The sequence below is a fragment of the Gloeophyllum trabeum genome (genome assembly GCF_000344685.1).
Source record: "Gloeophyllum trabeum ATCC 11539 unplaced genomic scaffold GLOTRscaffold_00009, whole genome shotgun sequence".
NCBI classification, from domain to species: domain Eukaryota; kingdom Fungi; phylum Basidiomycota; class Agaricomycetes; order Gloeophyllales; family Gloeophyllaceae; genus Gloeophyllum; species Gloeophyllum trabeum.
The window spans coordinates 1139362-1162177 of record NW_006920418.1 but is presented as its reverse complement, the minus strand read 5'-3'; the positions used below and the strand labels follow the sequence as shown (position 1 = coordinate 1162177).

General features: G+C 53.4%; 10 protein-coding genes across 10 annotated transcripts; 3 read left to right on the top strand and 7 right to left on the bottom strand.

The window, feature by feature from the left end:
* The first annotated feature begins 1073 nt into the window (after positions 1 to 1073).
* Positions 1074 to 2047, top strand: GLOTRDRAFT_111579 (uncharacterized protein). The gene is made up of 4 exons (XM_007869321.1): positions 1074 to 1275; positions 1341 to 1476; positions 1530 to 1948; positions 2004 to 2047. Exons 1-3 carry the CDS (start codon positions 1137 to 1139, stop codon positions 1576 to 1578), a joined length of 324 nt encoding a protein of 107 aa, XP_007867512.1. The 5' UTR covers positions 1074 to 1136; the 3' UTR covers positions 1579 to 1948; positions 2004 to 2047.
* Positions 1817 to 4285, bottom strand: GLOTRDRAFT_139553 (MFS Git1p-like glycerophosphoinositol and glycerophosphocholine permease; the record flags this gene model as incomplete). The annotated part of the gene is made up of 19 exons (XM_007869320.1): positions 4219 to 4285; positions 4144 to 4169; positions 4064 to 4094; positions 3998 to 4002; positions 3800 to 3942; positions 3520 to 3745; positions 3406 to 3466; positions 3132 to 3353; positions 3067 to 3073; positions 2984 to 3015; positions 2878 to 2934; positions 2805 to 2821; positions 2609 to 2748; positions 2511 to 2547; positions 2344 to 2460; positions 2263 to 2283; positions 2154 to 2204; positions 2004 to 2086; positions 1817 to 1948 (listed from the first exon to the last, which is right to left on the bottom strand). Exons 1-19 carry the CDS (start codon positions 4269 to 4271, stop codon positions 1817 to 1819), a joined length of 1461 nt encoding a protein of 486 aa, XP_007867511.1. The 5' UTR covers positions 4272 to 4285.
* Positions 4286 to 5483: 1198 nt separating this feature from the next.
* GLOTRDRAFT_44489 (uncharacterized protein) lies at positions 5484 to 6212 on the bottom strand (the record flags this gene model as incomplete). Its single annotated transcript, XM_007869053.1, has 3 exons — positions 5484 to 5729; positions 5794 to 5866; positions 5926 to 6212. Coding segments are annotated over 3 exons (606 nt in total), but the record flags the coding sequence as incomplete, so codon positions are not given.
* A 563-nt stretch (positions 6213 to 6775) lies between these two features.
* Positions 6776 to 8378, bottom strand: GLOTRDRAFT_130582 (acetate kinase; the record flags this gene model as incomplete). Its single annotated transcript, XM_007869319.1, has 6 exons — positions 6776 to 6823; positions 6879 to 7256; positions 7311 to 7541; positions 7598 to 7638; positions 7696 to 7880; positions 7945 to 8378. The coding sequence occupies 6 exons, from the start codon at positions 8376 to 8378 to the stop codon at positions 6776 to 6778; spliced, it is 1317 nt and encodes a 438-aa protein (XP_007867510.1).
* Positions 8379 to 8804: 426 nt separating this feature from the next.
* GLOTRDRAFT_130581 (uncharacterized protein) lies at positions 8805 to 9648 on the bottom strand (the record flags this gene model as incomplete). Its single annotated transcript, XM_007869318.1, has 2 exons — positions 8805 to 8813; positions 8866 to 9648. 2 exons carry the CDS (start codon positions 9646 to 9648, stop codon positions 8805 to 8807), a joined length of 792 nt encoding a protein of 263 aa, XP_007867509.1.
* A 1196-nt stretch (positions 9649 to 10844) lies between these two features.
* On the top strand, positions 10845 to 12651 carry GLOTRDRAFT_43893 (kinase-like protein; the record flags this gene model as incomplete). The annotated part of the gene is made up of 7 exons (XM_007869006.1): positions 10845 to 10977; positions 11034 to 11074; positions 11126 to 11195; positions 11265 to 11413; positions 11646 to 11760; positions 12016 to 12306; positions 12437 to 12651. The coding sequence occupies 7 exons, from the start codon at positions 10845 to 10847 to the stop codon at positions 12649 to 12651; spliced, it is 1014 nt and encodes a 337-aa protein (XP_007867197.1).
* Positions 12652 to 14829: 2178 nt separating this feature from the next.
* GLOTRDRAFT_139552 (uncharacterized protein) lies at positions 14830 to 16382 on the bottom strand. Its single transcript, XM_007869317.1, has 4 exons — positions 16191 to 16382; positions 15393 to 16072; positions 15004 to 15336; positions 14830 to 14948 (listed from the first exon to the last, which is right to left on the bottom strand). The coding sequence occupies exons 2-3, from the start codon at positions 16005 to 16007 to the stop codon at positions 15046 to 15048; spliced, it is 906 nt and encodes a 301-aa protein (XP_007867508.1). The 5' UTR covers positions 16008 to 16072; positions 16191 to 16382; the 3' UTR covers positions 14830 to 14948; positions 15004 to 15045.
* Positions 16383 to 17159: 777 nt separating this feature from the next.
* GLOTRDRAFT_14179 (hydrophobin) lies at positions 17160 to 17576 on the bottom strand (the record flags this gene model as incomplete). The annotated part of the gene is made up of 3 exons (XM_007868973.2): positions 17160 to 17200; positions 17267 to 17304; positions 17362 to 17576. Coding segments are annotated over 3 exons (294 nt in total), but the record flags the coding sequence as incomplete, so codon positions are not given.
* A 1983-nt stretch (positions 17577 to 19559) lies between these two features.
* Positions 19560 to 20003, bottom strand: GLOTRDRAFT_130577 (fungal hydrophobin; the record flags this gene model as incomplete). Its single annotated transcript, XM_007869316.1, has 3 exons — positions 19560 to 19600; positions 19667 to 19704; positions 19762 to 20003. 3 exons carry the CDS (start codon positions 20001 to 20003, stop codon positions 19560 to 19562), a joined length of 321 nt encoding a protein of 106 aa, XP_007867507.1.
* Positions 20004 to 22159: 2156 nt separating this feature from the next.
* Positions 22160 to 22602, top strand: GLOTRDRAFT_44256 (hydrophobin; the record flags this gene model as incomplete). Its single annotated transcript, XM_007869035.1, has 3 exons — positions 22160 to 22413; positions 22467 to 22504; positions 22562 to 22602. The coding sequence occupies 3 exons, from the start codon at positions 22160 to 22162 to the stop codon at positions 22600 to 22602; spliced, it is 333 nt and encodes a 110-aa protein (XP_007867226.1).
* Positions 22603 to 22816: the final 214 nt, after the last annotated feature.

Genomic DNA, 22816 nt, shown 5'->3' with positions numbered 1-22816 from the left:
TCTTGACAGCCAAATATGCGCCCAGATTTATCGGTAGTGCCATTGCCATGTTTACCAGAGCCAGCCATTCCACTAGAGAGAGACAGGTAGTTGAAAACAAATCGAAAGCGCACACCGGCTAGCCAAAGCAAGACTCAAGCTAGATGCACAGACGCGCCGCGGACAATTGTCCGAGCTGTCAGTCCATCCAGGACGTATTGCGAGCGTCACGGTCGTGCATTCGAGTCCGTCTTGCGTATGCATTCGATGGGCTGTGATACACAATCGAAGTCACGCGCGACTTTCGTCATCGAGGTGGCCGGAAATAATGTTAGGCAAATACATGCAAATATACTAATAGGTTCTAATTTCAAGGAAATTCTGCACGTTTTCACTGGGTCTGAGATCTGAGTCGCCAAAGGCGCCAGAAATGAAGAGGTGCTTGTGTTGGCGAAGGACAAGTCAGCTAGGGACATCGAAAGAGCACCATAACATACCACACTATAGCATCGGCCAGAGTCGATCATTAGCATCAGACATGCGACGAACGTAGGATGAGACCGAAGCGAACCAGTGACGTCTTATACGAAGACCATGTAGCGAGCCCAGACGATCAGATACGCCACAAACTCTCTCGTATGTTGAGGAAAGCGTGATCGTTGCCTTGAGTGGCTAGTCAACAGATACAAACAAGTCAAAAGACATGTAAACAGTGAACGCATTCCGGCAGCGCGAGATACCTTGCTGGTCGCAAGGTAATCTTTCACGGCAAGGGTGGGAGAACACTTTCTTAGGATGCTCCGTAGCGGGACATGATACAGACATAAAGAATGAAAGGTCATTGTTAATTAAATGTCCCCTGATTTTTGGGGACCCTAGTAAATGTCCCGCAGACCTTTATTTGTTCACCCGAAGGACATTCTTCATGTCCAGGTTATGGTCCAGCAAGGACCATTCTGGGAAAGTGTTCTCCCATCAGGGAGATGTTCCTGGCATGCCCGCCGGCGGGACATCGGTCTCTGCCCGCAGTGTGTGGCACCGCTGAAACCACAACTCGCGGGGCGGGATAACCCGTTTCCCACGGTCATCGAACTGACGCGTCCTCGACGCGTCTTCATTCCTGTCAAGTTATCCCAGCCTTGCACTCTACGCCGACCATGTCCTCGGAAGCATCTACGTCAAAGCCGGCTGCAGATACCCTTGCTCAAAACCCGGAGCCCTCGAAGGACGATGAAAGCCAGCCTCACCTTGGCGTTCTCGAGGAAGACGATGAATTCGAGGAGTTCGCTGTTGCAGGTACGTGATGCACTTGTTTGCCTTACCATTTCCCTTGCCTAACAGCTATGCGACTATCTTTGAAGATTGGGACGACTCGCAGACTGACCTGGCTCACCTGGGAGGCGCGGCTCCCGGTGCGGCAAAGTCTGGAGGAGACAAGTTATGGGAGGACAATTGGGATGATGACGATGTCGAGGATGATTTCAGCGTGCAGCTAAGGTGCGTCTCCCTGTCTTGCCCTGGTATCTTCGTCTCTGATCTTATTTCTCCAGGGGGGAGTTAACAAAGACGGGCAAGGGAGGGGATTCGATGCAGCAGTAGCCCACCCGCCACCTATTCACCATTCCCCGCGTGTACTTTCTTTTATCAATCAACGCCTCTCGAATTTGAACTCCGTTCTATGGGACCATCATTTATCTATCCTGGCTACCCATCAAGCAAGGCCATTACAAACAAACAAGAACGTCACAGGGTTCATGACAGGGCATTACAACAGACAACATAATTTATCCAACTATTAAGATATAGCAACCACCCAGCACTTGACGAAAGAAGAGGCTCAGACAGCGACGGCCTTCTCCGTCGACTCCCCGTCATATTTTTCCATTGACGCGGAGGAAACGACGGTCGACTCGGCGCCAAGGCCCATTTGCGAGGTATCGTACCCGTGCGCTTCCAGGTACTCGCGGAACTAGATATTTCGATGAGGATGTACGGGTGAGTATGTAAATGGGGAAGCTACTAACCAGGCGGTCCTCCTCTTGCATACCGTCGTGACTGAGTGGCTTGATGAATAACAAGGTGATGGCTGCGCTCAGGACGGCAAGAGCTACGGAACAATCCCGGTCGCGTCAGCAACCTCTGTGACGATCGCAATTCGTTGTGGATGCACTTACCGCTGCCAATCCAGAACGGACCCGTGGTTGCGGCAGTGCCAGTACCGAAATCTGGAATCAGTTACATGGGTATCGTCCTGAAGGCTACACTGAAACAATGTTCACGTACCCTTGATGATCGCGGGGAACGCTGAAAAGGATTTCAGGGTCAGGACAATTCACGCCAGCAGCCGGATCTGAGCAGACGTACCCCAGGTGCCGACGAAGGCTCCTACTTTACCGACAGCAGCTGCGATGCCGTAGTACTGGCCACGGACAGCAGTGGGGCCAGATTTCGAGGCCAACAAACCGAGGCAGTTGCCAGGACCTGTGGCTCCGTTAGCGACATTATAGCATTTGGGTATCGAATGCACTGACCAACTTCGCCAAAGCTGAGGAAGATACCATATACGACCTTCCGAACAGCAGACGCGTGAGATATATAGACCAAAGGAACGTGCTACGCAAAGACGTACCGCAAATGCTGCGATATGGTTGACCAAGTGCTTGTACAGGCCGCTCATGATGAAGCCGATGATGGCTTGCATGATCAGACCGAAGGCCTGGCAATACTTGGGGCCCAGGTAGTCCACAAGGAAGGCACCGCCGATAGTCCCTGAAGTCTAAGGTCAGAAGCACATTAACGCATGCCAGTTTTCTAGCTTTGCGTACCGGGCATGTAGAACAGGCTGGAAGCATAGAGCGTCAGGAATGGGTGTAGCCTAACAGTGTGAGCAGAACGTACTTGATAACAACGCCCCAGCCGAAGACGACACTGAGAGCTTCCGAACCACCAGTAACACTGCACCAAGTCAGAGAAGGCACGCGGCTCGAAGTATAGCAGAACATACGTGTTTGTTATGGAGCTTGAGTAGATGCCGAACTTGACGGCAAGGTCAGTTGCTAGACGCGATCAGCAGCGGTTCAAGCTTACTGGGTACCTGCGATCACAGTATCGTTCAGTACACAGGCCAAAGAGAATCGAAAAGTCATACTGACGTGATAAAGTCATAAATGAACCAGGTGATGCATATAGCGGCTAGGCTCTTCCAGTAGCGCTTTACAATGAGCCAGTACGGGATTTTTGCCCGCTTCATGGAGTCCTTCTTGTACCTTGTCGGCTCCTCCATGCGCAGACGCCATATGAACACGAGCAACGCCGGGATGACACCCAGGCCAAGCGAGAGACGCCAAACCGCGCGTAGGTGATGGGGCCCGAAACTGGGGAGTATTGCTCTGTAAGAGGAGCGGACGCGAGATGCGAGCGACTTACATCCAGTACAGGACCAGAGGCACAAAGGAAGAAACGACGAAGCCAAAGTCAATCATCGTATCTATCAGCTCCTTATCAGAGCACTGGGCGCAGTCACGACGGGTGATCACGTACTGGTGGCCAGGGCAAACCAGCGGTGTTGGGCGTTTTTGCTGATCGATTCCTCTTCAGACTGCTCGGAAGCCGCGACTGATCCACAAGGATACTCCGCCCCGATACCGATACCGAGGAAGAAACGCATGGCACTGAGCATGGCGAGCGTTCCGCCGAGGCTGTCGTTTGCGCCCTTTGATGCCGCGGAGAGACCAGAGAACACGGCGACGATACCCGTAGCGAGCATCTAAAATCCGGTGGGTTCAGGTGAGCGAACTCATCAGGCGGACAGAAGACTGACCATTCCGAATTTACGGCCCATCCTGTCGGAGAGGTAGCCAAACGTGAGCATTCCGACAATGGTGCCCGCGAACGCGAGACTACTGATAGTGGTGCTGTAGTTGTGTCCTGAAATCTTGTCCGCACCATAGATACGAATCAGCACTGAGGAACGGAATGGTCAGCGAGGGTCCCAGATAAGCAGAGCATATGTACTGACGCGTGTTAACTTGACACGTCCAAAAGGCAGTCAGCGCTGAGTACCGCGAACTGGAGAGGCTGCAACTTACCGCTCCCAATGATATTGTTGGCATAGCCTGTTCACAATGTCAGCTTGGGCGAGTTTGCAGGATAACGGATGCTTACCGTCAGAGAAAAGCGCCGTCCCACATCTGACTGCGGTTCAGTAAATCGACACAAACGCGAAGCACGAGGACTCACGCAAAGATGAGGGAAATCTGGGACAAACGCGACCTTTTGACGGTGCTGGCCATGGCTTGCAGCTCTCGAGAACGGGGAGAGACAGAGGAGGCGCTGTTGGCGGGCCATCGGTTATATAAGGCAGGGGAATGGATTGATGGCGGGGAGAGCAGACGGGGCCTTATCTTGTGGCTCCGTGTGCTTCTCGGATCTGCCCACGCTCCTCCCCCGGCCTGCTCCAGGCACCGACCCGCTGCACGTTCGTCCGACTTGGACTACTTAGCTTCGACTGACTTCAACCCGCTCCTCGTTTCCCATACAATAAATTCCGACCGGGCTGGCGCGACATCGATGCTCCTCCTCACCGGAGCCTCTGTCAAACAGGCTGCAGCTTTGGATATACCTATGTAGTCTCGCGCAAAGGACGGACGAACGTGCATTCTATCTCTGTCTGAATCTGACATGGAAGCAGGCCTCCCGAGATGAAAAAACTTGCGGCGTCATAACAAGCACTGCTCTGCGCCCTGACTAAATAAAGCCCTTCGACTATGTACTGCTCGGATCTCTCGACATCCTTTATACTGCAGATCAGGTCGCTCACATGCGCAAACATTCTTCCGTTAGGATGACAGCCTGGGACGACCTGCGCACTCCCCTTTCAGCCTTTTGACCAGTGGAAGCAAGCTGTTGCCTGAATCCCGACTAGAAGCGCCAGCCTCGTTCCGACCTTGCTCAACCTCCTGTCTGACATTTTGGGCAGCGTGGATCAAACGACAGTCGTAGTACTGCAGTCTCAGTCGTTTAGCATCAGTTCAAAGCCGACTCAATTATCTGGCGTAACCCCAAGACATTACTCAATATACGCTGGTGGTGCCGACCGGTTGCACTCCATGGGCGTTGCTCCAGAATCCACAGCGTCCTGACTGCTGGCTGCAATCTAGCCACAAGGGTCCACCCCCTCCTCCATAATGGCTATCAGTGGGCACACTTTACCGCAGTATTCTTTCCCTGATACCGGCTACCGTGCCCCAAAGCTAAGCTACCGAAACGAACGAAAACTCTGATCGGCCAGGCTTGTGTAATCTCGACCTAACCCTAGCACGGAATAAATCTGATCCAGCAGTTTGCTTTGACCGTGCCCAAGGCTGATAGCTGCTTCATGGAAGCGGCGGCCGGCCTACATACGTTGCGTCAAGTCGTTGATGGTATTAAGCAGCCATACGCATGTACTTGGAGCTCTATCGTCTTCAACCTTGCCGCGCGCCGTCTCACGCACCCCAAGTCAATCAACCTATGTTTCCCGCCCCAAACCGCGTCCCCAATGCGTCCGCCCTACTCTGCGACGCTCTATCGTTCACCCTCCTGTTTTTCTCCAGGAACAAGAACGATATCGCCACCATGTCCAGAACCGTTTGCGCCCGGTCGGACACGACTAGCTTGGCGGGACTCATTGTAGGTGGTGACGTCGTCCGGTCCGTCCGGGATTTGTGGAAGCGTGCGATAGGCTGTGATTTGTCGTCTTCGGCGTATAACTTCGTCATGGCAAATGGGGTGATTTCTGGATTCAGGTGCAGATAACTGAGTCCACTGGCTCACCTCTAAAGACAGGCCCGGTCTATTGCCCTTCCACTTGTACTTGCCCCCTCGTCCATCTTCAAACCTCACTGTACTACATGACGCCCTGTGTAAGCCGAAACCGCACTCCGCTGAAGCTGCAAGGATCCGCACTCTTTCAGAGGGACCATGCTCTTCTTCAACCAGCCCGTCGCATCTACCGCGTTCGCCCCCTCTCCCAAAGTAATCTTGTCGCCTCTTATGCTATCCCGCCACTCAGCGCTCCCCAGCACTCTCCCCAAGGCGTCCTTGACGAACGTTACGGGGTTTTTACCGCTGAAATCGGTTGATACCGTATACAGCGGTTCGTCGTCGATGTCCCCGGACCGAGAGGAGAATATGTTCGTGTTGCATGGGTTGTCGGGTTGGAAGACGAGCTCTACTAATGGCATGTTCGTTTGGGCCGAAATTGAGGGTGAGCTATGCAGTTGAATGGTGCAATCAAGAGGAGAGAATGGCCTTCAGGTTCACCGCTATGCTTCAAGATATACTTCGGCACTCTTATCATATGCATGTATACAGTACCGCGTCTGATGTTGACAGATGCGAGAGCTCCGGAGGCTGAGGCTGAGGAAGACTCTTTAGTGCACTCTTACCATCTCGTGACTGTCGAATATGCAGGTTCATGTCATCCCACTGTCAATGGTGAACTGCGGAACCGCCAATATGCCCCTGAAAGCAGTGTCACCAATATGAGCAGTATGTATTGAATTATCGTTTGTTCCGTTCCGCCGCACAGATGCCGCAGTCCGTTACAGGCCCAGCTGTCCGTAAAATCTGAGTGAAGCTATGTTCACGGAGACGGACTCTCTGAGCTCCTGGCCTTCCCGATTCATCCTACAGTACATATATCCACTTCAATTCAATCACATAAGATTGCTGGGGCTTCGACAATTGGACCTGTTACTCACCTTGAGCTCCATGACTATTTATACAGGAGACCTCCGTGATTCTTCGGCCAGACTCACTCCCAGAACTTCTCGCTCAGAGCGCATTCCCGAGCCATTTCAAACTGCAAATGCGAGCATGACAACCCCATAAATACCATTGCTCACTAGAATGCTCACCTGCTCGTCAGTCCTGCAGACCAGAACCCTCTTCGGCTGCCCCTTCGCAGCGACACCAATATCCACGACGACGGCGTCCTCGTCATCCTCGACTTTACCGTTTTTCTCCGGATCCACTCGAAGTCCCAGACACTCGGTTCCTCTGCCGACTGCCTCGCGCAGTTCCTTGCTCTTCTCCCCTATTCCGCCTGCAAAGACTAGCGCGTCCACGTCTCCGCCGAGCTTCACGAAGTAGGCACCGATGAAATCCAGGATCCTATCGGTAAAGAGCTCGAACGCCAGCTTGTGAGAGGGCGCATCCGAGCTCGTGATCTCAGCAAAGTTCGTCGTACCCGTCAATGCCTTCCATCCAGATTGGGTGTTCAAGATTTCTTCGGCCTACGCCCACCTATTCAGCCAACGGTGTAAGTACCATGAAAGTGCTATGCTTACTTCAGTCACGCCCACGCCAGCTTGATACTCTTTCTTGTGAGACATCCTCCCCACTTTGTTGGTGTAGTGGAAAATCAGACTTGGGTCGACCATCCCGGACCTGGTGGCTCCAGGTAGACCAGACAGTGGCGTTAGACCCATAGAAGTGTCGAGTGACTTCCCATTGCGGATAGCCACGGCAGATGCGCCAGAGCCGAGGTGAACCGCTATTATGTTCGTCTGGGATTCGGGCTGAAGAGGGGGGAGAGTTATCCCACCGAGAATACACGCTAATAGAGGTCACGCACCTTCCCGAGATAGTTAGCTACCGTCCTCAGAATGAATGCATCTGTGGAAAAGCCGCCGTGAGGGGGTGTCGCTGACGTTTGACGGAGAGGGTACCTACAACTCAGGCCATGGAAGCCGTATTTCTTCAACCCTCGTTCCTTTGCCACCTTGGGGTTAACGGCATAGCTGGTTATATGCTCTGGCATCGTCCTGTGGAATGAGGAGTCAAAGTACGCGATCGAGTTCGCGTTGCGAAGCTGTTGGATGCATGCTTGTATAACCGATAGAGCAGAGCCGTTATGCCTGATTGTATTATAACACGATCAGAACATAGTCGCTGATCATAATAGCTGGCCTTGTCACTCACAGTGGCGCTAAGTCCGTCAAACGTTCAATATGGTCGTATGTTTTGTCTGAGATAACCACGGCCTCATAGTAATCACCTCCATGTACGACACGATGGCATACATTTACTATCTCTTCCTGCTTAATGCCTCGCTCCTTCAGACTCTTCAGGAAGTGCTCAAACGCGCTAGAATGATCCTTCACGCCCTCGACTTCCTGATTCTTGATGGGCTTCTGGGAGGCGTCAGAAGCAAAAGAAAGGGAAACCTTTGCTGGCGGCGCTGTGATATTCGTGATAGAGTACGTCAGGATCAACTCCACTGGCTCGATGCCAGATTGAAGGCGGCTGCTCTTCACGAAGGCATCTGCAAGTCGAAAGAGCGAAATCTTCAGAGATGACGACCCCGCGTTGACGGCGAGGATGAGGCCTTTCTTATTTGCGCGCTCGGCCGACATCGTAGTTGGAACGAGGACTGACAGAAATTCTGTTCAAAGGTGGATATGTATACATCATACTGGTAAGGCGAAAGGTTAAGTACAAATAGCTTGTGGCTGGGATACTACTGTATGTATAACGTCACAGCTCAATGACGTCACCGGACGTGCAATCGTGAAGTTCTGAAGAGTACATACTACATACTGCGTGTAGACGATCCTCCAATTCCTTGTGCATAGACTGGGCTCTGTAGTGTATAGTAAGTCAATAGTTGTAAGATATCAACATATTGATTCTTATGGTATCCCATCATCATTTGCTAGTAGAAGACATCCGACCACTATTATACTGCGCCGGGGATGTAGGTGCACGGCTCGATGAGCGAAGCAATTCCGACGGACGCAGACAGAAGACCACACGTAAGACGAAACTGGCAGCTGCACTGGTCAGGCAGGCTGGACAAATGTCAGAACTCCCGGACCATAACGATATTAAATACATTCATACCTGGCACGCAATGCAGCGACGAGCCTTGGGGAATACACGCGCAAAGTCCTCATCAGACATGCACAAACGGTACATCCACATTTCGGTTACGTTCGGAAAGGAAATATCTTGCGGGACCTCTATCGTCTCTTCCGCACGAGTCTTCTCGGCGTCCTCTTCATAACCCGTGGCGGAGGCACGGGGATTCGTGTTGACAATTAAGATACTGCGCAGAGTCGATGCGTGAGGTGCCAGAACCGTAACGACATCGGAGGGATAGGTGGTAGACAGAGACACAGAGCGAAGACGGGACATCCCGGAAAGAGTACGTTTGGCAAGGAGGCCTGCATCGCTGAAGGTTACGCTCTCGATTCCACCGTGGTTGACTAGGGCGCGCCTGAGACGTGGTCCATGAACTAACAAGTGTTCGGTGTAGGAGAGCTCGATCCTCGCAAGGTTTCGTGCTTCTTCAATAATCTCCGCCAGCACAGAGGGCAACCCATAGTCTAGTGATGCATAGAGAAATTCTGCGGAGCCGAGGCCTCTTGGTTTGTGGCAGGCTTCGCTGCTGATTGCAATCCGTCGTAGGTACGGGATCCATATCCGGCCTCGGTCTGACAGCAAGAACCGCTTAAACGCGCGGACTTGATCCGAATGGAGGGCAAACGCGGGCGCGCGGACGAGATGGCAGGTGGCAAGGGGGAATAGTGCTTGACAGGTAACCGAAAGTTGCTTGGCTGACGAATTGTCAACGAAAAGCAGGATAACTGCTAGAATGTCTTCGTTGAGCTGAAGAAACTTCATCGGGGATAGTCAAGGCTACAAACGAGCTACGAATACTGAGGTTCATGGAAGAACCCCTTCACGAATCTCGTCAGCAATCACGAAGTCCACTTCCGGAAATAGAAGCCAGTGGTCGGTCCATATACTGGATATAGTACTTGCCCACCCATATGCATAAGAGCGGCCTCATAAACGACTTATAGCCAGGTGGGCAGCAGAAGAAGACGGTCTGCTATCCCGCTACAGAGGCTGCAGGATCCCTGCGACTGCGCTACTGTGGAATGCAAACTTGCTGCGCATGAACCCGTCACTCACACGAGACGCGAGTCGGGAGACCAAGCAGGACCAACTGGGGCCGCACGTAAACCGCACGTACATGCAATATATGCAACTGGGATCGCGGCCGTGCGATGCATGAAATGGACACGGCCTCGAAAGCAGAAGTGGAGAGACAGAAAGGCCTTACGTTTTTGAAACGCAACTTGAAACGCGTCTCAAAGTCGAACAGCTTATCCAGAGACTCAGATGAAATACAGAGACCACAAGGATTCGCGCTGACGAAACCGAACAAGGCATGACGCAGGTTATCCTGGCGCAACCATGAGCAAACGATGGGCAGACGCGAGAATTTCAGGCTAAACTCTACGTTGGAAGAAACGAGTGAGTACAAGTGGTGCCGTATGTCTGACTAGTAAACCAAGGTCTGCTGTTTGAGTGTCGAGGCCTTGAACGCTGAAATGCTCCAGCCGCACACGTCGGAGGATTAGCTGACGTAGGAACCATAGAGCATAGCAGAGCCTACGGGCGTCGATCGTACAGGTGCAGCGCAGGTCTAATCAATCAGAATAGAGTAGATAGCTTGTTTCCAAAGCGCCCGGACTTTTACATTTTACCTCAGCCAAGATAGCCGGGCTTGCTAGAGCAGATGCACGAGAGTGTTGCTTCGAGAGTAAACAGAGGCCAGGATACAACGAGGCGTTCCCAACGGAGGCAACTTGAACGGAGGAAGGGCGGTGGCGGAGCTCGAGGACACGGACCGGAGGCGCCCACGTGGGGCGCCGGATGCCTGAATTCAAAGTCCGCCGTTGCGGCTTCGCTACAGGAGCAGGCAGCTCGCTAGCGTACTGAGCCATCAACTATTCTCTATCCCCCTCCCCTCCGTTCTCTTCAGCATATCTTTCCTTTTTCCCGGCTGACGGGGTCTGACAGCAACCACCATGTCCACCCCGCACGTAATTGCGTCCTCCTCTCCGCACTCATCCCAGTCGGCTGCCGGAAACGGGATTGTGGGGAATCATTATCGTGTTGGAAAGAAGATTGGCGAAGGCTCTTTCGGAGTTGTTTTCGAGGGTAATCAGAGCAGTGGACTGGCTTGACTTCATGTCTAAAATGTCTCTAACACGCAGGGACCAACTTGCTCACAAATGAGCCCGTTGCGATCAAGTTTGTGAGTGTCACCCGCTTGTCAGCGAACTCACATCTCAGCATGTCCTCGTAGGAACCTCGAAAGTCCGATGCACCTCAATTACGAGACGAGTACCGGTCTTACCGCACGCTCAATGGCACCCGTACGTCGCCATACATACGTGTCATTGTCTAAGCGTCTAATGTCGTAATATCCGGTGCCAATGTTCCAGCTGGTGTTCCCAAGGCGCACTACTTTGGACAAGAGGGCCTCCATAATGTTCTGGTTATTGACCTATTAGGGCCTAACTTGGAGGACTTGTTTGATATGTGTGGACGCAAGTTCACAATCAAGACCGTCTGCATGGCTGCTGTACAAATGGTACGTTCAGTATATCCGTTATACGCCCCAGCGTAAGGCGGCAGAGGCCATGCTGCTCCTATCTGGCCAGCACGTTCCTTGGGACTCCTCCCGTCTTCCTGGTATTCTTGGTGAGATACAGAGGTTCGGGGAATTGCCCTTCGCCTCCCTGTGGCCGTTCACAGCATCCACAGCACCTTTCCGCTGGCTTTACAGCATCTTCTGCATTGCTGATCTCTTCCTGTCCTATCAGATCACTCGTGTCCAGTCCATTCATGACAAGTCTTTAATATACCGGGATATCAAGCCGGATAACTTCCTCATTGGTGTACCCGGCACCAAGAACGCCAATGTCATCCATATAATCGGTGCGTGCCTACCTGACACTGCTAGTCGGCACTCGCCTTTTTCTAGTTTGGCTACCGCCCTGCCTTTGACGTGGCCATGCCACCGGCTTGCGGATGAGGGTAACATATAGGCTGTTGCACGGCGAGGCCTGTCGCTCGCCAGACATGCACTTTGTCGCATGGACTACTCCTTCACTGCCTCCTTTCGTCTTCCTTTACACCGTTCCCTTTTTGACGTAAGTCAGGCCATCCGGACTGACAGCTCTGATTTTGCAGACTTCGGTATGGCGAAGCACTACCGCGACCCCAAAACTAAGCAACATATTCCTTACCGCGAACGCAAGTCACTCTCCGGCACTGCACGATACATGTCTATCAATACCCACCTTGGACGCGAACAGTCGCGGCGTGATGATCTAGAGTCTCTCGGTCACGTATTCATGTATTTCCTGCGAGGAGGACTTCCCTGGCAAGGACTTCGTGCTGCTACGAACAAGCAGAAGTACGAGAAGATCGGCGAGAAAAAGCAGAGTACTCCTATCGAGGAGCTCTGTGAAGGTTTCCCAGGTGAGACACTCCCTCTAATATCTGGTTTGACAAGAAGCGTGTCTGGAATCCCACTTCTTGTGGACGTGACTGACGGGCGCGGTCGTAACGCCTCGTAACTGTGAAATATGGCTCATTATCTTGATTGCAGAGCAATTTGCTATTTATATGAACTATGTCCGCAAGCTCGGTTTCGAAGAGCAGCCGGACTATGACTTCCTGCGCGGCCTTTTCCAAAAGGTGCTTAAGACCCTTGGCGAGCAGGACGACGGCGTCTATGACTGGATGCTCCTGAATGGCGGCAAGGGTTGGGAAGCCAGCAGTGTAAGACCTCTTTCGTCCCTTTATCTTCGTTTGCTGATTTAATTGTCAGTCATCACAAGCGTTGGCTCAGGCGCATGCGCATGCTTCACCTCGAGAGCACCGCGAACACAGGCACCGTGAACGCGACCGTGATCGTGATCACGCGCACAGACGAATGTCTCGTCAGCAAGTCCAGGACGGCTCACCAGGCACACCACTTATGCTTAGCCCTGCACCTGCTCATGTGAAGGGAAGCAGCCGCCGGCCTGCGACCAATGAGGGCAGAACCGGTTCTCGCGGAGATGTTAGCGTGCAGCCCTTAGCACCCGCCAGTCGACGTGCAAGCCAACAGCAGATATCCCGGGGAGACAGGGACAGTGCAGGGAACGGTCTATCTGCGCCTCATCCCTATGCTACCGCTCCCAGTCCTACTGGGTACCGTACGAACACATACGGACGGAACTCTCCGATTTCTCCCATGCCCGGAGGTATACCTGGCGCTGGTGGGTCTCATGGCAACTTAAACGGGTCCAACCCTGCTGTGAATGGCAACGATGCTTACCTGTATGGCAATCAAGGCAAAGCGGGCACGAACTCCAGGGAGGGGACCACCACTGGGACCGGCGTTCACCCTGGCTCAAGAGGTGTGGGCGCCTACGGCGAACAGATGCAGCGGCTTGGAGAGCAAGATGAGGAGGGCCACGGCCAAGGTAGGAAGAAAGGGTTCTGGGCGGCGCTCTGCTGCCGTGCATGACAGCCTATCGGTTTCTGGATATTCCTGGCCCTCTGATACTCTTAGTGAGCAGCTTCCTTGGTGATGCGGTCGAATAGTCGACTGACATGTTCTCTAGTAATGGATAGAATATGTGATGACTGGTGAACGACATTATGACGCACTTACCCAACACTACAAATACAATACCAGTGGACCTGTTGCACGCCTACCATCCCGCAGCATAATATTTAGACTCGCATTGTCGTCGTCACTGCCGCTCGTTTCCAGTTTTCACTTTTCTCCTTGGGGCACTCCGCTTTCCCGTGGACTACCTGCATACCGTCTTAGTTCTCTCTCCACCAGACCGTCTCAATTACTTATACTGTATCATAGCATCGATATCTTTTCTCCTTGGCTTGGCTTGGGACTGGAACTCTTGTTGCGTTGAACGTTGCTTCTCTTGTCCTCTAGCGCTTTCTATCAGATAATATATGACATCACTACGCTTTGGGTAAAGAATGGCATCGAATACATATTATTGTGCTGTTCTCGTTCCCCGGCCACATCTCTCCCAAGCATGCCTTTCAGGCAAGATACCGCTTGGTCGGCTGGCTTGCTCACCATCTCCGAACGCGCTCGCGCCAAAAACACCTTTGAAACCGTTATTATGGGCCGTACGATAAGCTCCTGAACTACCACTTCGGGGAGTCCTTCCAATTCTTCGTCGTTTTCGTTACGTTTGACAAGGACGGCAAACCGGTTCTCCAGGACGACCGCTGGGCGCGAAAAGCATGCGCAGAACTGCGCTACCGCGCGGACAGGTGCGCGAGCATTACGCGCTGATGCTCGACGAATGCCCCGTTCCCGGGCGCCTCTGGAGCCTCAGCGCTCAGCCTCCTCGGCACCTCCATGCGCGTCTACTGCGGCGGCGATGCGACGTCGTATGAGATCCCCCCACCCCACCCCCAACCGTGCGACGGCCCGAGCCTTCGTCGCGCGTGCTCCCGCCGAGAGTGGGATGTGGACATCTTGTCAGAGCAGGGATTGAGAAAAATGAAGGAGATCGTCCTCGACATTTTGGCCCACGCTATGATAGCAGGGCGTTCGATGGTGCTGGTCGGCGAGTCTGTAGTGACAAATTAATATTTTCTGGCAGCCTAAGATGCCGGTTTGTTCTTCGATTGCTAGGCTACCACTTGCGTGGATATTGTTACTTGTACATGTACTATATAGTCTCCCACCTCTGGCGGTGAGTTCATGTGGAAATACGTAATGGGACGTGAAACGGATTCAGACACTTCATGCTCGACTGTGTCAGTCCGAGTTCAGCCTGCCGAGAGTTCTCACGCTTTCACCTTCCACGAATTCGAACTTACATTACATCGGGAGGGGATCGCGTGGAAACGTCCGCCTACGTCTTCCTGGTCCGATATTGTTATTGCCAGCTTATATGACCGACAGGTCTGGCTATGGGCTTCCGGGTCGTTACTGCCATTGCGGTGCGAGCATGGCAACTCCGGGTAGACCAGCCACGGCACCAATATCACGCATGAAAGGGACGGCAAAACACTCGCAAAGGTGCATCTCGAGTACAACAATGTACAACAAATAAATTATGGTAGGTACAATGCGAACTCGATGAACTCTGGAAACCATCCGTCAGCCAAGGCCACCCGAGTGGATGTAGAGATTCCTCCCACCTTCGCCCAACCGATTGTTACATTTATCGCACTTCCCCCAGGTCAAGCAAGCATCCTCGAAGTCTTCAAGTCGAGCTCGAGATCAAAGTCTACGTCGAACCTGGATATAGGCCTGAGCTGCACGGCGGGCGCGACTTCGTGTCGGGCTGATATATTGGTGTGAGCCTTGTCCGGTGCGTTGGATCTCGACAATACTCGGTTATACCACGGCCGGCGCTGAGCGGCATGCGAAGCGGTGCGCGACTGCAGGCTACGCAGGTCGGCCTTTTCATCGGACCCGTCAGAGTAGACGGATGCGTTCCAAGGCAGAGGCGGCGGATCGACCTTCTTGAGCTATGCAGCAGTATCGTCAGACACGACAAGATGCGGATTTCCACTAGAAGACGGACCTTTTTCCTCAGGATATTACCTTTGCTCATTTTCCCAAAGGACCGCAGGGATGTCGTACTCGGGGCAGACTTGAGCAGCTCGGGCAGACGGCGAACTGCGTTAGGGTAGTCTCCCGAATCCCCTGACTCGGACGTAGACAGGGACGACCTTGTTTGCGGCATGACGGACTGGGGTGTCCTGGGAGCAGGCGCATCCTCGCGGCTCGAGCAACGCGATAAGGTGGGCGTCGGGGAGCGCGACCTCGACAAAGGCTGAAGAGTGGTGGTCGACATGGACGGAGAGACGAGGGACACAAGTGACTGGTTCGCCGAGGCGAAGGTGACGAGTTCGGGACCAGGGGAGAGGCTGGCGAAGGGGTCGTCGGGAAGGAGGTCGCTTGCAGGAGGAGAGAAGCGATCCGGGCTCATCTGGTACGGGGCGAGAGGGAGATACTGGAAAGAACCAATCGAGAGCAGCGGGGGACGCCGGGGAGTGGACGATGTCGCGAGCGTGTGCGCACGGACCCGGTGCTCGGAGGATGGACTGAGGAAGTGCTCGTGGGAGGAGGGCGAGTCGGCGGTGGGAAAGCGGAGGAAAGGTGGCGCGTCGGTGCGCGACTTGTAGTTGTAGGCCATGTTTAATTGACGGTTTCCAAGGAATGCAGACGATGACGGGTAACGAGCGTATTCAAGAATGCGACCTGACGGCGGTTAGTATACGCGTCGCAGGTGCATGCAGGCCCGGATATATAACGGCGTCGTGCGCAGATCATGCGCCGCGTCGAGGATGTGAAGGGGCCATATGAACGCAGAACTCACGAAGACTTTAGAGTTTATTCGCTCAGCGTGTGCCAGTGATCAGCCACTTGTTTGTGATCACCGCGGACTTAGGCTTTAGCTCGCCCCGCGGGTGCACTGCACAAGTGTATCAGGGAGATGGTCCGAGTGCAAAGAGAGTGTATACGTCGCCGCAGGGGCATGCGTTCTCAGCGCGAGTAAGCCAGGCACAGCCCCCGCCCGCGACATATTTATGGGCCTTTCCGGGAGAAATTGAGCAACCTCATTTCTGCGTCGGCGTTGTGCTCGGGACTCTCCCGCCGGGGCGGTGTGCGCTCCGGCGTTGCGGCCTAGACCCATTCCCTTTTATGGATTTAGATTGTGCGATCGGGCCTGAAGAAGCAGAGGGGAAGATCCCCGATCGTCCTCAACTTTGTTCTGCAGAGCTTCTCTGTGCTTCACATGCTACCCACACGACGGCTGGTTCTTTCATAGTTCATTTCTTTTCCTCTCATGACAGCGATCATCCATTATACTTTCACAATGCATCGTCCGCAAGATATCCACATGCTCTGACGCTTTCATGTTTTCGATCGTTCATACATACAACGTCATCATCCAATACCCTGTTTCATCAATTGCTGCCTGTAAGCCTCTCCCGCCCACAGAACGATTTTCTTTTCAGAATATTCTATAAATCGTGACGTATTTTCGCCCGTGAAATTTCGCTGGGGGACTCGCGAGTGGCACACAGAAGGGCAGTCCCTAGCGTCGTAGATAATGGTATACGAAGCGTGTGCGCGCTAATGGCAGAGCATGCACTAGTGCAGTTGCCGGGTGAGAAAGCAAATATCTGAATCACGCAAAAGAGTTCCAGCACGACAGCAAGTAATATTCAGAAACAACAGGTCCTACACAACCATCTTCCGCCGTGTCCGAATAAATGACCATCTCGCCACCTTGCAATTGACCAGCTCTCCAAGCCGCTGTGCCTGTACATTGACTCCCACCCTAGAGGGTGGCCGGGACACAGCCGATGGAGACGAGACCGCCTACACGAAGCGAGTCAGCAATCAAGGCATACGTATAACGCCACCCTATCCCGGGAGGCAGCCCACCATAAGAATTGTCCGAGCAGCACACAGGGTTCGCAGAGCTACAAAGTGCGCACGTCAGCCCACCACACTCATCCCACCAAAACGAATCCACGCACCAGGCATCACCGCTCCCAACCGCAACCACGCCAATCGGCGAGCACGTCAAGCCGACGAGGCCCGTGACGCTCTGCACGGCAATGCCGAGGGACCCGAGCAGCGTCGCCGCGGCGGGGTCGCTCGCGCTCTGCACGCTGTTGCAGCATTGCAGGTTGCCCGTCGCGCACTGGCCCGCGGGCTCGGTCCCGGTGGCGGCCGCAAGGACGGCGAGGGCGCTGGCGACTGCGAAGGAGAGCTTCGAGAACATGTCGGTGTTTGTGAGGCTTGGGTGCTGGGTAGGACTGCTGCTGAGTTCGATGAAGATGAGGGTTGGGTGAGGGGCTTTTATACCTTTTCTTGCGGCTTGGGGCGAGTGGGCGGTATCAGCGGGTCTTTACTGGTGCCGCTCAATGAGAATGACATTTGCGCTGCGTCACCGTCATCGCTGACATTGACCAAGGGAGGGATTTCATAACACTGGACCCGGACATCACAGTCGTGGTCCCGAGCCAGGGAAGGAGGGTAAAGAAATGGGATCACATCCGATTTGAAAAAATTGACCGCCCTACCTGCGACAACAAAGGTATCCCGTCAATGTGCTTGACTTCAACACGGGGTCGACGTCATTTAATTCAATTGCTAAAAAAATGGAAGTCGTGAATCTACTCACATTACGGTAACGTATCCTGCCACCCGTCCGTCGCTAGGATGGCCAGACGTGGCGCCGCGAGAAAGAGAACCTAACCCCCGTGCGGGTCTTTCCAGACTTACCTATTACACGTCTGACCTTCCGCCAGCTTGCTTTGTCAGGGAACGACTGGACGTTCCTGGGCATGTTCTTGCTCCCAAGAAATAAACCCTCCACGAGACATCAAACGCCACCCGAATACATTATTGAAAGCGAATGTGTCTTGTGGGCCCAGGAGGTTTCTGTAGCCAGACCAGCAAGGGCGGACGGAGGCAGTACGGCCCAAGCCTGAGGATGGCACTCGTTCGCATTACCAACCAGCCAATGGCTGCCTCGGGTCTGAATTCTGATTGTCAACGAACGAGTCAGGCGGGGCCCTTCTTCGATCGACTAGGTTAGGCATTTTGTCAGTGGGTGGCCATCAGTACGTAGCTATAGGCTGATGTCGGTGGCACTTGTCACCTATAATTCGCCAAGCCGTGATGCGCCTTGGGTATACGCGGATTCCTGGGTTATCCCGAGTGTATTAGGACATGATCGTTGGCTCATACCTCGCGTAACCCCAGTGATTTCGCGACGCATGGTGCATGGTCCCGCCGGGCAATGAAGGGTTCCCCTTTGTTCTTTGATATGGAGAGAAACGTCCCGAACGGTTCCAGCAAGGGCTTGGTGCGAGAGCTGTGAAGTCCAACCTAAGTATGGTCCCCACCCAACTGAGTCACTAAGAGAACAGAACCGATATTCCTGGCCTTGAAGCACCCCCGAAATACCCTGGTCCGAGACCAGTAACGACAGAACGAGGGAAATTTGATGAATCCGTCCTTGAGTTAGGTGCACATACCGAGCGAAATTTCCTGCTTGGGGTTGAGCAATACTAATAGCCCTTCGTCCTTCATGTAGACGAGCAGGACCCAACCGTGACTAAGAACTAGCACGGGGGAGTCCCAGGCAGAAAGATACTCGCATGTAATACAGCACTGACATCCTGTTGGTGCGCATCCGGGACTCGTGGACGTCCAGAGGGGAGAGGGTGGAAGCGGTGTATGTACCTTGATCGCGGACACACCTCGGCTCCGCACTTTGACCCAGTACCGACCTGAGCGAAGCGCTCCATGGGGTAATATCTGTGTTTCCTCATGCCATAGACCGTTAAGATAGTCAGTCCATGGAGCCTGAAGCGGGCTGGCTTCTTAGGTCTGCGGCAAAACACCGATTTCCTAATCAAGCTCCACGAGTTCGTTGCACAGCCACTCTTCAGGACTGGCGCGAACATTCAAGTTGCAGTAAACCTCGGTCGTCAAGTTCAGATGAAGATACACTGAGATCGACGATCCGTCGATTTGAGAGCATGAGCACTTCCGACACCGCACATAGCATTCGAAAACAGGAAAAAATTCATTTCGATGAGCACTACATATTTGGCAAAGGCTACAACCCCTTATACGACGCATCAGGGTCTGTCTCCGGGCTCCACGAAATAGCTAAGTCCATCAGCGTCCCTTGTAGATGAATTCTGCAGTTCACTCGACTTTAGAGAGTGACCGGGACGCAGCCGATGGAGATGAGGGAACCTAAGTTGAGCGAGTCAGCATGCGGCCGGAATGCTGACACTCCATTCGCCCTAGTAAATGCCCTACCATAAGAGTTGTCGGTGCAGCACACAGGACTTTCGTTGCTGGAAAATTATATTCAGTACACTGGACAGACATGGACAACGAGAATGTCCACATACCAGGCGTCACCGCTTCCAACGCCAACCACGCTGATGGGAGAGCAGGTCAAGCCCACCAGGCCCGTGATGCTGCCCACTGCAATGCCAAGCGATCCGAGTATGGTGGCGACGGCGGGATCGCTAGCGTTCTGGACGCTGTTGCAGCACTGCAGGTTGCCGGTCGCGCATTGACCAGCGGGCTCGGTGGCGGCAGCAAGGATGGCGAGAGCCCCGGTGACAGCGAGGGAGAGCTTGGAGAACATGGTAAGAACTTGAGTCGTACTTCGGTTGTGAGTTCGATGAGGAGCACACTCACTTTAACAGCACTTTTATACCTTTCGGCCACAGTATAGAACAGCGGACTGTTAATCGAGACATGCCATCCACCCGCACCGTCACAGTCAGGACTTCGTCTCCGTGTACATCCCCAAGTGACCCCATCCAAGTTGTCTGTGGTTGTACGAAGGTATTCAATAGTAATACCACATCCCGGCGTTTCTAAGTGGTGCGATTGCAGATGCCTTCCGCGTGCATGGCAACAAGTACCATTCTGCAGACAAATCTTCGGATCCGGGCTCATGTTGCTGAGAGCGTGACCCTTGCAGGACGCCATACATTCGCGAATACAGCGATCAATATAGAGCGCCACAGACGTCACGGAATGGTTCAATGAGCCGAATTCCTTCATACCGCTGTTTTTGTGCGGGAGAAAGATGCAGGTCCCCGAGTCTACATTCAAAATCAGGACGAGAAAGAGCGAGTGAAATGGTTACGAGTCGGACCCGCTATTCTTGCGGTGTTCCTATCATGTATGATGGTGGTCACGCTGCCCGGAGAACACAGACCGGCCTAATAGTCCGCTTGAGCCCCAGACGTCAGAGAACAGAGAGACGTGGCATGAACGTCTACGCAGGTTATAAGGTAGGCGGTTTGACCTGCTTTTAAATTGACTCCGCAATCGGAGCACGTCGATACATGCATGACCCTAGGCGTGTTTCCGTACGGGGATTCTTTGTCTCATGCCCTGAGCCGTTACGCTGAGCTCACCGTTGATACGGCAGTTTGATTCTACTGGAACCCAGACAAGGCCGGGGTCGTGTGTTCGCCGAAACTGAGGATAACGCTCAGAAGTGGCACAGGTAGCGTGAGGTCCTGATCTCGACAGTCACGTTGGAAAGTGGCTTTCACTGAAATTGGCTGGCCACAAGAAAGGAGGGGTGCTTAGCTGCGTCGATCGCCGAGGACTGCAGGAGTTGAAGACAGATGGCACATCGGCAAGCACGGAAGTGGCTGTGCACGTAGTTGCATAGAATCGCTCTTTTAGGAAATATGTTTCCTTCCGGTTGTTCAACTTGAACCACTCTACTCGAGGGTGCAAGCTCTAAGAGACGAGCCATCTACGAGACCCACTACCCTTGTAACCTTGCTTCTAGCTTTTGAACCTACCTGGCATGCAGATGAATCACAATGTATAGGTGGAGTGTTCAAGCGCGGTTACAGTACGCAGATCGATCACCAGACCAATGCCATAATTCTTTGAATTGCGGGACACTCAAATGTTCGCCCTCGCGTATGACTAATAGCCACTACTTGGTCCACAGCGCCAAGGTAACATTTATCTGCCTTGGGAAATCAAACCAAGGTGATGATTGGCAGGGCTTGATGATGACCAGCAGCAGTTCTCTAAGTATCGCGCTGTGCAGCATACAGACCCGCCCTCAGAGGGCTGCGCTCTCATATATGCTGTTGGAGTTGCTCGCCTAATTTCCCTCACAGACGAGCTTGACTGCTGTCCAGACACTGCAGGAAAGTCGTACCAGCGTGAGCGCTTTCCATCCTTACGTTCGTCCCGAAACGGCGCTGATGCTCGGGATTAGGGCGCCTTTGTCCTGCCGCGGTAGTATTTGGGCCATCATCCTGCTGGTAATCTTCTGCCATTTGCCTTCGTCAGTGGGGTCCGTGCTGTCTACGAGTGACGAGCGTTCTTGAGTGAAATGTTTTTCCTTCGCACCGCTCGATCCCCGCATAGGACGGACGTTCTCACCGACACAACCACGGGACCGAGTGCGTTGCCGTTCTGTGAAGTGCGGAACTTTCAGCTTCGACAGGCGCTCCACTTTGACATATCGGAATGAGGTATCGCTATGTTTTCCGCAGAAGTGTTCTCGATTGTACGAATGTCACAGACGCGTATGTGAGCCAGGAACAGGGACGAGCATGCGTTGTCCCAATGGTAGAACCTAGAGGTGAGTACGCATTGACCATCATGCAGCTGACCCTTTCTCGAAAGTGTTTAGGATTAACCGGGGCCGTACGAGCCATCCTGAGGAGAATAAAAAAGGTATAAAAGACACTCCAGCTACGCCCTCCGACTCCATCGAACTCAGCAGCAGTCAGACTTCACTTCAAAGCCTTAAAGATGTTCTCCAAGTTCTCCATCGCAGTCACCGGCGTCCTCGCCATCCTTGCTGCCGCCACCCCCACCCCCAATGAGCTCGCCAGCCAGTGCCCAACAGGCGAGCTGCAGTGCTGCAACAGCGTCGGCAGCGCGACCGACCCAGCCATCGCGACCATCCTCGGCTCGCTGGGTATCCCCGTCCAGGGTATCTCGGCTCTCGTCGGCTTGACGTGCTCTGCCATCAGTGTCGTCGGTGTTGGCAGCGGCGACAGCTGGTATGTTACTGCTGAGATATGGGCGGGATAATTGCTGATGGCCTCCTGGTCAGCACCGAGACTCCTGTCTGCTGCACCGACAATTCCTATGGTTTGCGCCTACGCTTTCTGCTATTCCACATTTGCTGACTCGCGTCACCGTTTTCAGCCGGTCTCGTGTCGCTCGGCTGTGTTCCGGTCGATTTGTGATATAAGCCATTGTGAGGTCCTATGGAGGGTGACGTACCGCACGAAGAGATGAAATGAGAGATATAAACCGAGCGTACTACGGAGTGTAGGGGAGTTGACAGTGGGCAAATGAATCAGCGTTTTGCGCTTACTTGACTGGATATATCTCATGCTATGATACTTAAGATCTAAGACATGAGGGCACGTTCGAATCAATCCTCGCTAGTACTCAACT

Coding starts and splice junctions, on each gene's coding strand:
- GLOTRDRAFT_111579 (XM_007869321.1), top strand. CDS start 1,137: ATGTCCTCGGAAGCATCTACGTCAAAGCCGGCTGCAGATACCCTTGCT. Junction 1,276..1,340: donor CGAGGAGTTCGCTGTTGCAG/GTACGTGATGCA, acceptor CTATCTTTGAAG/ATTGGGACGACTCGCAGACT. Junction 1,477..1,529: donor GATTTCAGCGTGCAGCTAAG/GTGCGTCTCCCT, acceptor TTATTTCTCCAG/GGGGGAGTTAACAAAGACGG.
- GLOTRDRAFT_139552 (XM_007869317.1), bottom strand. CDS start 16,007: ATGGCCTACAACTACAAGTCGCGCACCGACGCGCCACCTTTCCTCCGC. Junction 15,337..15,392: donor GTAATATCCTGAGGAAAAAG/GTCCGTCTTCTA, acceptor ACTGCTGCATAG/CTCAAGAAGGTCGATCCGCC.